General features: G+C 43.9%; 1 protein-coding gene across 1 annotated transcript in view; it reads right to left on the bottom strand.

The window, feature by feature from the left end:
• Positions 1 to 17822, bottom strand: part of NF1 (neurofibromin 1) — a gene marked incomplete at both ends in the record, with an annotated part of 286281 nt that extends 268459 nt beyond the window's left edge. The window contains 1 exon segment of the mRNA XM_080712594.1: positions 17763 to 17822. Coding sequence (XP_080568720.1) covers positions 17763 to 17822 — 60 coding nt within the window.
• Between the last annotated feature and the right edge of the window lie 541 nt (positions 17823 to 18363).

Raw genomic sequence — 18363 nt, 5'->3', positions numbered from 1 at the left:
GCAGGTCCCTCTACTACCTGCACACTCTCAAACATACTAGGACTTTAGGGCTCAGACAGCTTGGCTTGCCCAGGTTAGAACTCACTCTAGTAGGAAATCAGGATACAAGTCAGGATTCTGGTTCCTAACTGAGCTCTGCTTTTATATCACACAGCCCCTAAAGTCAGCATGAGTTAACACTAAGTCATGCTGAAATGATTTACAGGTTTCCTTCTAAATAATGAAAAGGTGGGAGCAGAAAACAGGTAGGAATATGGATTAAAAAAAAAAAAAGACAATGTAAGCCAGGCATCACCGGTCAGCACAGTACTGAGGAAGCTGAGATAGGAGGATCCAGTTTGAGACCAGGCTCAGCAGTTTAGAAGACCCTGTTTCAACATTAAAATAAACAAACTTATTCTATCAAGTTATAGAGGGTAGAATTAGAAACAATGAATAGAAGATGCAAAAAGGCCAAATGCCAAACTTTTCTTCTTTTATAAAAACCTACTCTTCCTTGAGGCTCATGACTCATACACTCTAACAAACCTAATTTGTCACAATCACCTAATGATTTTCAAGTATTTTACTCCTATTTTAAAAAGGTGGCTCCTGACTCAGTTTCTCTTCCACCCCTCATTCGCTACTATCCATCATCTAGGTTAATGTTGGCTGATAGAATAGACTCCCAGTTAAACCTGATTTTCAGATGAGCATAAGTAAGTTTTTCAGTGTAAGGATACCTCATGCCATATTGGGGAAATATTTATATTGAAAAATGTGTTATTTATCTGAAATTCATATTATAGATTGAGTGTGCCTGTGAGGCTCTCTGCAACTTAATGAGAGCCTGTTTCAAAATAAAGAATAAAAAAATAGAGCTGGGGGTGTAGCTCAGAGAGAAAGCTAAATATATTCTTAAATATATAAAAGAAAATGTAAGCCGGGCATGGTGGGGCACGCTTGTAATCCCAGCATTTGGAAGGCTGAGACTGGAGGATTGCGGTTTGCGGACAGCCTCAGCTACTTAATGAGGCACTCTGTAACTTAGTGAGACCCTGTTTCAACATAAAGAATAAAAAACAAGGCAGGAGGTCAAATGTCCCTGGGTTCCATCCCCAGAACCGCGGGTGCTTGGGGGGGAATGTAATCACATATAAAGTACTCTCCACATTATAAATTAAAAGAGATTAAACACCAGACGCATGTTTGTAATCCCAGTAATTGGGAAGCAGAAACAGGAGGATTGAAGGTTCAAGGACAGCCTCAGCAAGTAGTGAGATGCTCATTAACCTAGCAAGACCCTGCTTCCAAATAAAAAATAATATAGGTTTGGCGGCAAAGCTTAGAGGGAGAATACTTTTGGGTTGAATCCCCAATACAAAAATAAGAATAAAAATTTAAAAATAAAAATAAAATAGGACTGGGGTGTAACTCTCAGGAAGAATGCCCCGGGTTCAATCCTCAGTACCAAAAAATAAGAATAAAAAAGAGAGATTACAAAACAATGTATCTCATTCAATTACAACCTAAGATAATAACAGTGCCAACATTTACTAAGCTCTATGAGCCAGAAACTGTGCCACATGCTTTCTGTGTATTTCTTTATTTAAATCTCACAACCACCTTTGCCAAAGTACTATCATTGACTTTTTTTTTTTTTTTTTTTTTGGGTACTGGAGGTTGAACCCAGGATCATTCGACCTCCGAGCCACACCCTCAACCCTATTTTTTATTCTTTATTTTGAAACAGGGTCTCACTGAGTTCCAGAGGGCCTACGTACTTGAGGCTGGCCGCGAACCTGCGATCCTCCTGTCTCAGACTCCCAAGTCTGGGATTACGAGGGCACGCTTCTCATTGACTCTTATAGGTGAAGACATGGACACCTCGAGAGGTGAGGTCATTTGGCTAAGGGCTACTCAGCAGTGGCAGGGCAGGAATCCAATCCCAGGCAGTCTCACCTCAGAACTGGCACACTTAATTACATATAGCAGAACATTTTAACCGTGGGTCTCAGTTGTGGTATTATAAATGACTTTTGCTTATTTTGTGACTTTGCAGCACTTTCCGTATTTCTAAAAATGAAATACTACTTCTGTTTGTTTTTTAGTGTCCAAAATAAAGGTTAGGCAATCATCTGTGAGGCTACCGTAGAAGGAGGACTTAAATGATTTTAGACTCCTTCTAAGGATCTGTGACTAATCAATTACTGACTAGAATTATTTTTCCGAATACTCACTCAAAAAAAAAAAAAGACAAAATTAGCACATTTTAGAAATTGTAAAAGCTTTGCACTGTCAGCTCACTGTCCTGCTGTGCAGATGACACAGGCTCAGAACTCAGGAGATGCACAAAACATCACAAAGGTAGTTTGTGTTGGGGCAGAAACCAGAGCTCAGGTCTTCACTGATCTTTGCTGCCAACATCTGACCAAAACAAAGCCTAGTCTCTCCTGTCCCCACTGCAGCCACTGTCAGGAACCAAACACTGAAAGCTAACAGGAAGCGCAGGGGCTTCTGTTCTATTCTCCTCCATTACTCAAGAAGAGTAAGACCTGCCTGGCGCCTGAATCACCCTTTCCGAATCCCAAGGCGGGACAGACGTAGGACTCGCGATGACAGCACAGTAGAAAGGACACTGAAGACAGCGTGACGGCTGTAGGATTCGTTATGGGGGAGGGGGTTGAAAAAGTAGAAATGACAAGAAAAACACACACAGCCAGGAATCCAGAAGCCGAAGAGGTGCTTCATATGTAATAGAATTTCTAAGCCAAGAGTTCTTAAGTTATGAAAAACCACCTCACAAAATTGGACGTAACACACCAAGACAGGAGAATGCCATGCATAATCTCATATTCATAATTATATATTTCTATTGTATTCTCATAAATTCTCACCTTTAGAATTCAACTCTGCTTACCTAAAAGACTACAGTGAGTATAATGTTAGGAAACTAAGTAAAAGTCACCGGGCATGGCGGCACGTGTCTGTAATCCTAGTACTTAGGAGGAGGCTAAGACAGGAGGATCGCAGGCTGGAAGGCCAGTCTCAGCCATTTACTGAGGCCCCAGCAACTTAGTGAGACCCCGTTTCCAAATAAAAAATAAAACTGAGCCAGGGGTATAACACGGAGGTAGAATGGCCCCGAGTACCATCCAAAGTATTGCACCTACACAAAGAAAAAATTAAGAGTGCTCTTTGGGCTACTGACTACATCATCAAAAGAACTGTTGAGGCAAGATAACCCTAAACTAATTTGAAATTTCATCCTATTATAATAAAGACTTGGGGGAGTTATATTTTTAAAAGTTATATATTTCCCCCATAAATGATACTAATTACTTTTCAGTAGCAATAACTTAATGGTGCAAAGCTACAGATTGCATATTTTCTTTTTCTCTTTTTTTTTTTTTTTTTTTTTTGGTGGTACTAGGGATGGAACCCTTCTACCTCCGAGCAATACTCCCAGACCTATTTTTTATATTTTATTTGGAAACAGGGTCTCTTAAACCAGAGAGGCTGGCTTTGAACCTGCGCGCTCTTCCTGTCTCCGCCTCCCAAGCGCTGCATATTTTCTTTAAACCAGTCTGGCACTCTTAGTTTGGCTTAGTGTTACTTCCACAGCTTAGAAGCTGTTGCCTGCCCTTATTCACGTTTTATAGCTTTGGGTGTCTTATCCTACTTAATTTCAGAGAACTGGAATTTTCCTGATGAAATCCTTGGCCCCTCCCCCATGCCGCCCTTCCATTTAGCTAAGCAAGCCAGTGTATAAAGGACATTAATAAAGAGTGGGACCTCTAGACACTTTGTTTTTCAGTGCTGGGGATTGAACCGAGGGATTTATACATGCAAGGCAAATGATATACCCCAGGCCAGAAACTTGCCTCTGTGTGCATGTGTGTGCTTGTGCACACATACATGTGTGTGTGTGTTAGTTACTAGGAACTGGATCAAGGGGCGTTCTATCTCCAAGCTATGTCAACAGCCCTATTTTCTATTTCTAGCTAGGCTGCTGAGTGTCTTCAAGTTGCTGAGGCTGGCTTTGAACCTGCAATCCTCCTGTCTTGACCTCCCAAGTACTGGGGTAACGGTCACGTGCTACCATGTGCGGCGAAACTCAACTTTAGTGACTTCTATGTAACTTACTTTTAATCATAACTGTATGCCCAGATGATGACCTCTTGGATAATTATGGCTCATAACAATCTTAAATGATCTTTGTCTCCTTAAACAGATTTCCTTGGGAGTCCTTAAGGTAATTTGGGCATAAGAAAACAACTCTTACTATCTCTAGTTTATGAAGACAGCAAACTAGGCACTAGAGAAAGGTTTGGACTGTGCAATTTGCATTTGCTCTCGGTCAGTCGCTGACCTCTCTGAGCATCAGTTTTCAGCTATGTCCACCCGACTCACATTCTACACTCACTCACCGTGTTAGAGGTAAATCTTTTACATGAAAGAAAGCTGCATATAGTCATAAAAATGTATTATCAACTGTGCAGCATTTTTCTATCTCTTCTCCCGAATTTGGGGATTATCATTATTTCTACTCTGCATAAGAAAAAATGAGGCGAAGCAACTAATTCACAATCATAGTATATGTAATTAATTAAGTTTAAACTGTAGTACAAGCCTCTTAATCTTTAGATCGGTAACTTTCCTTTTTTTTTTTTTAATTGGTGGCACTGGGGGTTGAACCCAAGGGCCTTCTACCTCTGAGCTACACCTTCACTATTTTTTATTCTTTAGTTTGAAACAGGGTCAACAGGTTGAGGAGGGCCTCACTAAGTAGCTGAAGCTGGCCGGGAACCCTCAATCCTCCAGTCTCAGCCTCGTAAGTACTGGAATTACAAGCATGGGCCTCCATGCCTGACAACTGGTAACTTTTCAGTAAATGCAGTTTTACCAAAGAGGCCTCAATTTCATGGTAGCACAAACATGTAAAATGTGGGATGTATTGTTGCTTTTTCACTCACAGATATATTACACTTTGTGTGTGTGTGTGTGTGCGCGCGCGCGCGCGCTGGGGATGGAACCCAGGCGCATTCTACCTCCAAGCTACACCCCCAGCCTGATTTTTTATTATTTATTTTGAAACAGGGTCAAAGCTGTGGAGGGCCTCACCAAGTAGCTGAGGCTGGCTGCGAACCCAGGTCATCCTGTCTCTGCCCCCCAAGTACTGGGATTACAAAAGTGTGCAACCATGCCCAGCTTACACTTACCTTTTATATTCACATCAGAGTATCTATGAGTCCTTTTTGGTTGACTTTATGTTAGAAGAAGACATAAATTTTGCTAAGAACGCCAGGCGTGGTGGCGCACGCTTGTAATCCCCGTACTTGGGATGCAGAGACAGGAGGGATCACACAGGTTCGAAGCCAGCCACACTGGCTTAAGAGACCCTGTTTCCAAATTTAAAAATATATAAATATAAATAGGTCTGGAAGTGTAGCCCGGAGGTAGAAGGGTTTCCAGGAACCCCAGTACCACAAAATAATAATAATAATAATAAATAGATAAAATTTGTTAAGTATGGTGATGCACACCTGTGAGCCCATCTACTTAGGAGACTAAAACAGGAGGAATACAAATTCAAGGTCAGCCTCAGCAATTTAGTGAGACCTTGTTTCAAAATAATTTTATGTGTGTGTGTGGTACTGGGATGGAACTCAGTGGCACTATACCTCTGAGCTACCCCCAACCCTTTTGTTTTATTCTTTATTTTGAAACAAGGTCTCACTCAGTTGCAGAGGGCCTCACTATGTAGTTGAGGCTGTCCTCGAATGGTGATCCTCCTGTTTCAACCTCCCAAATGCTGGGATTATAAGCGTGTGCCACCATACCCGGCTCAAAATAAAAATTTAAAAGGTCAGTGATTAGTTCAGTAGTAGAGCATTCCAGGTTCAATTCCCACTACCAGAGAAAGAAAGAAGAAAAAAAAAATAAGATAGGAAAGGAGGGAGGAAAAGATACAAGTTTTAAACACTGTATTATTTCATTATTTAATCTTTCTCCTTGTTACCTTGTTACCTCTTTCTCTGGCTGCTACAAGTTGCAACATCAGTTCCCTTTTACTTAGTGCTCTATGATACCCAGCTTCTTAAAACACTTAAAAAATGTAACTATGTATCAAAAGCATATAACATTTAAAGTGGTCAATTAAGCAGTCTACTGCACATACTTTAAGAGACTTTAGTAAGGGGACTATCAGTACCAGTTATTTATACTCTACAGTGTCACATTTTTCTTTATCACACCTCTAAAAGTATTACTGAAGGCTCTAAGGTGTAGTATCATACAGAAATTTACAAACTAAAATCTAAAACTTAATTCATAATCATTACAATGTAAAACAACTTTTCTATTCTTCAAGGTCAAAACACACTTTGTCTCAAGTTTCCTTCCCCACCCCTAAAAAGACAGGGTATTCTAAAAATTGTTAATGTGAAACAAGTCAATACTTTTATAAACACAAGTCAATCTCCTGCAAAGAAATAGCTTAAGATACCCATATTCTGCTTCAGTATTGATTCTAAGCCTTTTAACAGCTTAAACTGACCACAAGCCTTCCCCTCCACTTCTATAAAACATTCTCCTCAAAGTTCCTTCAAAAATAAGCCTTCCTATACCCCCATCTCTTGTCTTACACACTCACACACATAATTCCCAATGAAAAATAATCAGCCTAACAAAACAGGTGAGCAAAACACACTTTTAATTAATACACTGTTCATCCCTAAAAGCACACTGTTAATAGTGCAACAATATAGCCTTTATAAGCCAGGCGTGGTGGTGCGCGCTTGTAATCCCAGCATTTGGGAGGCTGAGACAGAGAATCGTGGTTCTAGGACATCCTCAACTACTTAATGAGGCCCTTTGCAACTCAGTGAGACCCTGTTTTAAAATAAAGAATAAAGAACAGGGCTGGGGTATAGCTCGGAGGTAGAATGCCCTGAGTTCCATCCCCAATACTGCAAAAAAAAAAAGTGTTTGTATATGTGTGTATTATATATGCATATATAAATTATATATATATATATAGCTTTTATAGAATCCTAGAACATTAAATTTGAAGGCTAAAACAAAAATTCCCCACAACAGTCTAATTTAAAGAAGATATAAAAGAGATACTTAACTACTGTATTATGTAACTAAGTTTTTGTTTAAAGACAAAATTCTCCATGTTAAGCATATTTTTTTCAGCCAGGTGTGGTGTCACATGCTTGTCATTCCAGTACTTTGGGAAGCTGAGACAGAAGGATTACAGGTTCAAGGACAGCCTTGGCTACTTAACAAAGCCCTTTGCAACTTAATGAGACCTTGTTTCCAAAAAAAAAAAAAAAAAAAATTGAAAATAGGTCTGGGGATGTAGCTCAGAGGTAAAGATCCCAAGATCAATCCTCAGTACCCAGTATCACAAAAAACAGTATATTTTTTCAATAAACAGATTTAACACTGGGCAGGGTGGCACATGCCTATAATCCCAGTACTTCTTAGAAGAAGACATAAATTGGAGCTAGACATGGTGGTACACGCTTGTAATCTCAGTATTTGGAAGGCTGAGACAGGAAGGTTCCAGGTTTATGACCAGCCTCAGCTACTTAGTGAGGCCCGCTACAACTGAGAGAAACCCTGTTTCAAAATAAAATAATAAAATAGGACCAGGAGTGTAGCTCAGAGGGAGAAGCCCCTGGGTTCCATACCCAGTACCACCGGGGGAAAAAAAAAAAAAGAAAGAAAGAAAGGGAAAAGCATAATGCTTTTACATCTGAAGAACACTCCTGGACTTCTGAAGTGCTCACTTTCATTTCCTATCAGACCATTACAAAAAACGTCCTTGTGGAGACTCGCCACTAACAATAAGGGACAACTGCAAGATCACAATGGTCGTTAATGAGATGTGAAACCTGATTCAAAAACCTGTTCACTAGCCAGGCGTGGTGGCGCACGCTTGTAATCCCAATACTTGGGAGGCTGGGACAGGAGGATCGCAGGTTCGCAGCCAGCCTCAGCTACTTAACGAGGCCCTCCACAACTTAATGAGATCCTGTTTCAAAATAAAGAACAAGGTGTAGCTCAGAGATAGAAGGTCCCGGGATTCAATCTCCAGTATTACAAACAAAAACAAAAAAACAAAAAAACAAAAATTTCATGCTACAGGAGGAAACATAAAGATTTATAAGTTCCTCCTTTAAGCCCACTTTCTTTAACCATTCCTAATCATTTAGCTTAGAAAACCTAGGTTCTTATAGACACTGAATAAATATTAACTTTTCAGAAAATGTACACCTTATTTGATGAAAAAACAACAGAAGAACACTAGGCCGTATTCAGCAAACCCTCTGAGGAGAAAAACCTTACAGTGTCTCTATAAACTCCCAGGCGAGCAGGACACCAAGACAGGAGTGCGTTTAGTCTAAAATGACTTCACGGGAAAAAATGAATGTTGACCGGCCATTGAAGGATCGACAGGAACGAGAAAAGGAGGAAAGTAAGCATTGAGACAGGGCCCCACCCAAAGCCTGAGAAGCTGGAATAAATATGATATATCCAGAAGAGCAGGCCAACCTGCCTGAAAGACAGGCCCACTCTGAGACTTAAAGAGAAAGACTTTGGTAAATTAAGTGGGATCGGCTCCCAACAGACTGCCGGGTCAGAAAGAGATGCTTTTAAAATATTAAAGTTATCAAATATCTAACCTTGAAAGAACCTTAAAGATTTTCTAATCAATTCTCTTTCAACAGATGAGGAACTCTAGGATCTGTAAGAGAGCTAATGGCTGGCATAAGGACAGGCAGTGAACAGCAGAACAATCCTCAGACCCCGAATTGGAAACCCTGGCCCAGTGACAGACAAAGAGATAAAGAAAGCACATCTGGAGCGAGGCGTGGTGGCACACACCTACAATCCCAGTACCCGGGAACCTGGCATGGCAGGTCAAAGGTTGGAGAACAAACCCAGTAATAAAAAGATTCTCAACAACCTAGTGAGACCCTGCTTCAAAAAAAAGGGGGAAAGGGGATTGGGGGGTACCTCAAGGGTAGAACACCACACCTGGGTTCAATCTCCAGTACAAAAAAAAAGCATATGTGTTCAAGGACTGGTAAGAATCTGGGCTGGACATAATAGCGCAACCCTGTAATCCTAGTTCTTGGGAGGCCTAGACAAGGGGATCAGAGGTTCTCGTGTGTGTGTTTGTGTGTGTGTGTGTGTGTGTGTGTTGTGTGTGTTTATGAGAATATATATATATATATCCGGGTGTGGTGGCGCACGCTTGTAATCCAGGTGCTTGGGAAGCTGAGACAGGATGATCACACAAGTTGGAAGCTAGCCTCAACTACTTAGTGAGGCTCTCAACAACTTAGTGAGACCCTGTTTCCAAATAAATTATAAAATAGGGCTGAGGGTATAGGCAGGAGGTAGAAAGCCACTGGGTTCCACCCCAAGTACCACCAAAAAAAAAAAAAAAAAAATATATATATATATATATATATATATATATATATATATATATGGAATGTACATACAAGAAAGTATTGTCTTGGGAACTAAGAGAGGCTGGTTCCTGACAACAGTACCATCAAGGTGGCTTTATAATTGGAAAAAAAAAAAAAACCTCTATGCTATTATAAATTTAAAAACCAATAGTTCAATGCTGGGAGTGGTGGTACACGCTTGTAATTCCCACTTGGGAGGCGGAGACAGGAGGATTGCGCAGGTTCGAAGCCAGTCTCAGTCTCAGCTGGCTTAAGAGACCCTGTTTCCAAATAAAATATAAAATAGGTCTGGGAATGTATCCAGGAGGTAGGCCACTGGGTTCCACCCCCAGTACCACCCAAAAAAAAAAAAAAGAAAGAAAAGAAACAAGAGTTCATTTCAGCTGGTGGAATATACCTGTAATCCCAGTCCTTGGGAGGCTTAGACAGGAGGATCACAGGTTAAAGACCAGTCTCTGCAACTTAGCAAAACTCTTCAGCAACTTACCAAGACCCTGTTTTAAAACAAAAAATAAAAAGGGCTAAGGGTATAGCTTGAAGGTAGAATGTCTCTGGGTTCGATCTCTAGTATCAAAAAAAGTTTATTTTATAACAACCTCTATAAAAGTTTTTTGGTTTTATGTACTCTTTTACTTGACTAGACATGGAAAATGGTGCTTAAAATGAACATTTTTTTCCAATTAAAAAAAAAAACTTCACAGCCGGGCATAGTGACTCACGCTTGTAATTTTAGTATTGGGGAGGCTGAGATAGGCAGATTGCAGGTTCGAGGACGACCTCAGCAAATGATGAGACTCTCATCAACTTACCAAGACTCATTTCAAAACTGAAAATAAAATAGGGCTGGGGGTGTAGCTTGGAGGTAGAATGCCCCTGGGTTCAGTCCTCAGTGCCACAGACATACATACACACACACACACAAAATTTCCAAACAGCCATATTTTTCCTTATTCCTTTTCAGAAAAAAAGTACTACAGAGATGGGTAGTTATAGAACTGAGTGAGGCAAATGAGAAGTTTTTATTTATAAAAACCAGGAGTCAGCCGGGCGTGGTGGGTGGCGCACGCTTGTAATCCCAGCATTCGGGAGGCTGAAGGATCACGGTTCACGGAGAGCCTCAGCTACTTAGTGAGGCCCTCCGCAACTCAGTGAGACCCTGTCTCAAAATGTCCCTGGTTTCCATTCCCAGACCAGCGGGGGGGGGAAAAAAATAGGAGCTGAGCCAGGCATGGTGGCACACGCTTGTAATCTCAGTACTTGGGAGGCTGAGACAGGAGGATCCCAGATTCAAAGCCAGGCTCAGCAGCTAAGTAAAGCTGTCAGCAATTTAGTGAGATCCTGTTTCCAAATAAAACATAAAATAGGCCTGGAAGTATAGCTTGGAGTAGAAGGCCCCTAGGTTTGATCCCCAGTACCACAAAAAAAAAAAAAAAAAAAAAAAAAAGGAACCAGGCATGGTGGTACATGGTTGTAATCCCAATACTTGGGAGGCTGAGACAGGAGGATCGCAGGTTCATGGCCAGCTCCAGCTACTTAGGCCCCTCTGCAACTTAGTGAGACCCTGTTTCAAAATAAAAGAATAAAAAATATCACTGGGGTTGTCACTCAGAGGTAGAACGTCCCTGGGTTCAATCCCAGTACCACAAAAACAAAAACAAAAACAAAACCAGGCTAATGAGGCACAACTTTAAGCAACATGCCTAAAACTCCCCGGCTTAATTTAGAAACCTAGTACAGGACACCTAGTACAGGCAGGTCAAGGGCACTGAGCTGCCGCTGATCGAGGTGGCGCTCTCACTGTCTGCTTCTGCAACTGCTTCTGAAGTTGACAAATGCTCATTCAACTCGGGCGGGGCATAAATATTAGGCTTACACACAGTAGCAGCAGATCACAGAAACCTCTTTACCTGGAGGCAAGGATTTGAGCTCAACAATGTTAAAATGAAGCCGGGCACGGTGGCACACACCTGTTAATCAGCACTTGAGAGGCTGAGGCCTGGAAGGATCACAGGTTCTGGGCCAGCCCCAGCAACAAAGCAAGGCACACCACAACTTAGTGAGATCCTGTTTCAAAAATAAAACAAACTAGGGCTGGAGGTATAACACAGATGTGTTCAATCCCCGGTAAGTAACATATACAAACAGCTGAGATAGGAGGACTGAAGGTTAGACAACAGCCTCAACAACATAGCAACACCCTGATTGTGTGTGTGTCTGTGTGCGCGCACAAGCGCACGTGCGCGTGTGGTACTCGAGATTGAACTCAGAGGCATTCTACCTCCAAGCTACAACCCCAGTCCTTTTTATTTGTTTTGAAACAGGGTCTCACTAGGTTGATGAGAGTGTCACTACTTACTTGGCCAAGGCTGTCCTCCCAATTTGCAATCCTCCTGTCTCAGCCTCCAAGCACCAGGATTATAACCATATGCCACTATGCTCACCTCACAAGACCCTGTTTTAAAATAAAAAGGAACCGGGCATGTTGCTGCACGCTTGTAATCCCAGTACTTGGGAGGCTGAGACAGAAGAATCACAGGTTTGCAGCCAGCCTCAGCTACTTAGTGAAGCCCCCTGCAACTTAGTGAGACCCTGTTTCAAAATAAAGAATAAAAATAGGGCTGGGGCCGGGCGTGGTGGCGCACGCTTGTAATCCCCGCGCTTGGGAGGCAGAGACAGGAGGATCGCACTGGTTCGGAGCCCGCCTCGCTGGCTTAAGAGACCCTGTTTCCAAATAAAAATATAAAAATAGGTCTGGGAGTGTAGCCTGGACATAGAAGGGCTTCCAGGAAGCCCAGTACCACCAAAAAAAGAAAAAGAAAAAGAAAAAAAGGGCTGGGGATGTAGCTCAGAGGTAGAATGCCCCTGGGTCCCATCCCTAGTACCCCCAAAAAATAAAATAAAAAATAGGGCCAGGGATGTAGCTTGGAGGAAGAATGCCCCTGGGTCTCATTCCCAGTACCACCAAAAAAATAATAAAATAATATAAAAAGAGGTGTAGCTTGGAGGAAGAATACCGCTGGGTTCAATTCCCATGACACTCCTTATTCCCGCCCCAAAAAAGAACACTACCATTTCTTTGAACTTGGTACACCAAATGCACCAAGCTGCTGAGTAATACTTATCAGCGTTCAATACGTCTGTAATCAGCAGAGGCTAGTAATGCGCTTCTGTGATCAGAAAAACATGCAAAACAGCAATTCCGTCATAAACAGCCGCCGCCTGTAGACAGGCGTGAGTGTGCTCCCTGGGGACGAACAACCTGCACTTCTGAGTTGTAATAAAAAGGAGAAGCTTGACCTCCTTCCCCCTGGGGAACAAATACAACCAGTGTACATTTAAAACTTTCAGGCAGAATAAAACTAGTTAAGACTTTTATACAAATACTTCTCAGTATAGGGCTTTTCCTCCCTCAAGAAAAATGTAAACTGTGTGTGTGTGTGCGTGCGTGTGTGTGTGTGTGTGTGTGTGTGTGTGTGTTACGGGGGATGAAACCCAGGGGATTTCTACCTCCGGGCTACACTCCCAGACCTATTTTATATTTTATTTGGAAAGAGGGTCTAAGCTGCTGAGAGCCACACTAAGTAGCTGAGGCTGGCTTCGAACCTGCGCGGTCCTCCTGTCTCAGCCTCCCCAGCGCGGGGATTATAGGTATGCGCCACCCTTCATGTGCCTCAGTTTTCTCACTAAAAAGATATCTCCAACATTAAGATAAACTCTCAGTTGAATTAAACATTTATTATTTCTTTTTTTTATGGTCTGGGGATGGAAACTAGGGGCATTCAATTTCTGATCTATACCCCCCTACCCTATTTTTTATTCTTTATTTTGAAACGGGGTCTCACTGAGTTGCAGAGGGCCTCACTAAGTAGCTGAGGCTGTCCTCCAGTCTCAGCCTCCTGAATGCTGAGATTACAAGCGTGCGCCATCACGCCCAGCTTATTATTTCTATAATAAATTAACATATTACTTTATGTAAAACACTAAAAATGCCTATACTTGTGCATCTCAAATTCAGTGGGCTTTAACCTTGTAAAGTATGAGAAATAATTTGTCTTCTTTATTTTTCCCTTAATTATAACATAAGGAATATAGAAAAATGGCATTTTAAAAACTTCATCCCAGCCCGCCGTGGTGGCGCACGCTTGTAATCCCCGCGCTTGGGAGGCAGAGACGGGAGGATCGTGCAGGTTCAAAGCCAGCTGTGCTGGCTTAAGAGACCCTGTTTCCAAATAAAAAAGTATAAAAGTAAGTTTGGGAGTGTAGCCCAAAGGTAGAAGGGTTTCCAGGAACCCCAGTACCACCAAAAAAAAAAAAAACTTCATCCTTAACTTTTAGCAGATGATGGCAAGTTTCACTCCACAATACATATAACAAAGCAATCAACAAAGCCTAAGATTTTTTAACACTGGGGACAGAAAAAGAAAAATTTTCTTGCATTAGTGAGCATATAATCAAGTTCATACCTTTATTTATTTGTTTATTTATTTATTTATTTATTTATTTATTTATTTATTTATTTATTGTAGTACTGGGGATTGAACCACCTAGGGGCATTCTACCTCTGAGCTACAACTCCCGCCCCATTTTTTAATTTTTATTTTAAGACGGGGTCTCACAAATTGCTGAAGCTGTCCTCAAAACTGCAGTCCTCCTTTCTCTGCCTCAGTACCTGGGTAGAGATTACAGGCATGTAGCACCATGCCTGGCTTTTTTTTTTTTTTTTTTTTTTGCACGATACTGGGAATGGAACCCAGGGGCATTCTACCTCCAAGCTACACCCCCAGCCCTATATTTTTATTTTATATTTTGAAACAGGGTCTCACTGAGTTGCAAAGGGCCTCACTAAGTAGTAGCTGAGGCTGGCCTCAAACCTGGATCCTCCTGTCTCAGCCTCCCAAATGCTGGAATTATAAGCATGTACCACCATGCCCGGCTTCATATCTCTTTTAAAATTTGGAAAATTATATCTTTTTCTTATATGGTAAATAAACCTAATGCAACAGGTAAGAGTAGGGGTTTTTTGTTTGTTTTTTGTTTTTTGTTTTCTGTAGTGGTGGTGCTAGGGATTGAACCCAGATGCATTCTACCTCTGAGCTACACCCCCAGCCCATTTTAGTTTTTACTTGGGAACAAGGTCTCAACCAACTTGCTGAGAGCCTAAGTAGCTGAGGCTGGCCTCAAACCTGAGATCCTCCTGTCTCAGTCTCCCAAGTACTAGGATTGCAGGCATGTGCCACCATACCTGGCTTAAGAATTTGTCTTTAAAATTAAAAATGTTTTCAGCTTTAGAAATTGGGAACAATTTGATATGAATCCTTCAAATCCATACATTCAGGTTATGCTATCTATGAAGCTCAGCTCTGGGGTTCTGTGTGTCTTTTATTTTATTTTACTTTATTTTTGCAGGTTTGGGGATGGAACCCAGAGGCATTTGACCTCTGAGCTACACCCCCTGCCCTATTTTTTATTCTTTATTTTGAAACAGGGTCTAAGTTGTGGAGGGCCTCACTAAGTAGCTGAGGCTGTCCGCGAACCACGATCTTTTCTCAGCCTCCCAAATGCTGGGATTACAAGCATCCACCACCACGCCCGGCTCCTTTTAAATATAGTTTTTAAAGCCAGGTGTGGTGGTGCACGCTTGTAATCCCAGCATTTGGGAGGCTGAGAAAGGAGGATCGCGGTTCGCGGACAGCCTCAGCTACCTCGTGAGGCCCTTCTGCAACTCAATGAGACCTTGTTCCAATATAAAGAATAATAAAAAAAAAATAGGGCTGGGGATATACCTCGGAGGTAGAATGCCCCTGAGTTCCATCCCAGTACAGCGAAATAAATAAATAAATATTTTTTAAATTACACATAGAAGCTGGCCGGGCATGGTGGTGCACACTTGTAATCCCAGCATTTGGGACGCTGAGACAGGTAGATCAGATTCGTGGACAGCCTCAGCTACTTAGTGAGGTCCTTTGCAACTCGGTGAGACCTTGTTTCCAAATAAAAAATAAAAAACAGGACCGGGGGTATAGCTCAGAGGTAGAATGCCCCTGGGTTCCATCCCCAGTACCACACACACAAAAAAAAAAAAAAATTAAAATTAAATTTAAATTGTACGTAGAAAGTCTTTTCTATCAGGTTTTAAATCTAATGCTCTAGCTGGACATAATGGCACACACATGTAGTCCCAGTACTTGAGAGGCTAAGAGAGGAGGATTGTAGTTTTCGGACAGCCTCAGCAATTCAATATAAAAAATAAAACAAGCCAGGCGTGGTGGCGCACGCTTGTAATCCCAGCATTTGGAAGGCTGAGACCGGAGGACCGCGGTTCGCGGACAGCCTTAGGTACTTAGTGAGGCTCTGCAACTCAGTGAGACCCGGTTTCAAAATAAAGAATAAAAAATAGGGCAGGAGGTGTAGCTCGGAGGTTGAATGCCCCTGGGTTCCATCCCCAGACCCGCAAAAAAATAAAATAAAATAAAATAAAACAGGGCTGGGGGTGTAACTCAGAGGTAGACTACCTCTGGGTTCAATCCCTGGTACTACAAAAAAATAAATAAACCTAATGTTCTAGCAATAATGCAATCTGTTTTACTCAGTAACATTTTATTTCATCAGACAGATTAGTAGTACAGTTGGTTGAGCTGCCATTTGGTCTGGGAACAGAAGGATGAATGAAACAACTCCTTCAAGTTGCTAACAGTTTCGTAATTCTATTTTATCTATGAAGTTTACTCTCAATTTCCTCTGCCGTGTCCCAAGTATCTTTCAGGTATGTCAGAAAGACTATGAGTCCTTAAAGGAAATATTTATGGACCAAATAAAAAAGAAGCTCTTTCCCCCACCTTTTAGTTTCCATAATTAGTTTAATGATTATACCCAGTAAACAAAATAGATTGACTCAATCCTTTCTTTTTCTTTTTTATTTTTCCTTTGGTACTGGGGGGTTAAACCCAGGGATGTTCTACCTTAGAGCTATACCCTCATCCATATACATATATATATATATATATATATATATATATATATATATATTTTTTTTTTTTAAACAGGGTCTAAATTGCTTCAAGCTTTGCTAAATTGCTGAGGCTGGCCTCGAATCTGCTATCTTCCTGTCTCAGCCTCCCAAATACTGGGATTACAGGGTGCACCACTGAACCCGACTAGATTGGCTCACTCCTAAACAGTTCCATCGTCACAGAAAGCCCACCACAGAGCTGTGGCTGCAGAAAGCATCCCTTTTACACCAATCCCAACTACCCACAGCAGCACAGAGTTGAAGCTCATTATCCCTGACAAAATTCTCAATGACCGAGCACTGACTCTGATCAGCCCCAGAATTTAGTATATAAAACTCAAGGAATAAAAAGCCACCTCCTTAAACTACAAAACTTTCCCCTCCCCCGTCCCAAATATTCCAGTGAAAGTTTTCTCGTCGGCGGAGAGCGAAAAGCACTAGCAGAATTATGAGCTCCTGGACCACATCCCAGCTGTCTTTGCACGGCGTTATCAGAAGCTCACGTGTGGTCTCCCACTCTCCTTCCTCCCCTCTCCCCTTAGAGCTCCCCAGATTCTCACTCAGAAAGCAATATCCACATCCTCAGTCCGCTGGCAAGAAGAGGGAAGGGGAGTTGCAATTATCAAAGAAAGAAAAGGAGAGGGAAATATTTCTGAACCACGGTTTCCATTGCAAACAGCAATGTAAAAGGTAGTCTGTGTCACTGGGTTGGGGGGGGGGGGGACCTGTGGGGCATTAAACAGATGTGCAGTGTGTGTGCTCGGGGCGGACTGCGACCGTGGAGCGGAAAGTAAGAGAACCTGCCCTTTCCCTGCTTTCTTCGACTCTTCCCCCTCCAAGAGAGGAAGCTAAGAACCTGGGGGAGGGGCGGGATGTTATCGTCCTCCTACTGGGGTACACGAGACAGGCCCTCGGGTTCCTTCGGTTACCCCCAGTTAGGGTGGCGAAGGGTAAAAAGGAAGCCCCCTAAGTGCTACCTACCTCCGTACAGAAAGGGGGAAAGTGAGGGGGACTGATTCGACCCAGACGGCGCAGCCCGGAGGCGACCCCGGGTCACCCATCCCCACTAGCGAGCGGAAGGGCTGGGATCCAGGGGACGGAGGGCTGGAGGGCCGGTCGGGAGGAGGCCCCACCCCCGGCTTCGGAGGGGAGCGGCGCCGGGCCCGTCCCTCCCTCCCGCGCCTCCCCCGAGGCCGCCCCCTCGGGTCCCGGCCCGGCCCCTCCGCCCGGGCCGCCCAGCCTCCCCGCACCCACCGGCGCCGCCCGCGGCCCGTTACCTGCTCGTCGAAGCGGCTCACCACGGCCTGGACCCACTCCACCGGCCTGTGCGCGGCCATGTCCTCCCCGCGGCCGGGGGCGGCGGGGCGCGGGGCGGGCGGGCAGCGGCCGGCCGAGGGCTGCGGAGCGCGGGCGCCGGCGTTCCCACGGGGGTGGGGACGGGGCTGCCCGAGCGGGAGGGGCGGGGGGGGGGCGCCGGGCCGGAGGCGGGGGAGGGGCGGGGAGGGGGCCCGGGGAGGGGAGGGGGCCTCCGGATGGCTGCCCCCACTAGCGCCGGCTCCCCTCGGCCATCACGGCCCGAGACGCCGCCATGACACCCCACCGGAAGTGGGATCCTTTCCACGGCCGGGGAGCGGGAGCGCGGGCGAGCTGGAGCTGGAGAGCGCGCCGGGAAAGGGGAGGGGGAGCGCGGCGCCCGCGCGCATGCGCCCGCGCGGCCGGGTTCATTAATGAAAAAGCGAGCCCGCCTGGAGGTGACGTCACCGCCGCCGCGGGCCCGGGGCGCGCGTCCCGCCACGCCGCGGGGCGCTCCCGGGCTGGCGCGGGGCTGCGGCGGCGACCCCCGGAGCTGGCCCCGAGCCTCCGCGCGCTCCCCCGCCG

The sequence above is a fragment of the Muscardinus avellanarius genome (genome assembly GCF_963383645.1).
Source record: "Muscardinus avellanarius genome assembly, chromosome: 16".
NCBI lineage: Eukaryota > Metazoa > Chordata > Mammalia > Rodentia > Gliridae > Muscardinus > Muscardinus avellanarius.
The sequence above is the reverse complement of the archived record's forward strand: the minus strand, read 5'-3'. Positions and strand labels throughout refer to the sequence as shown.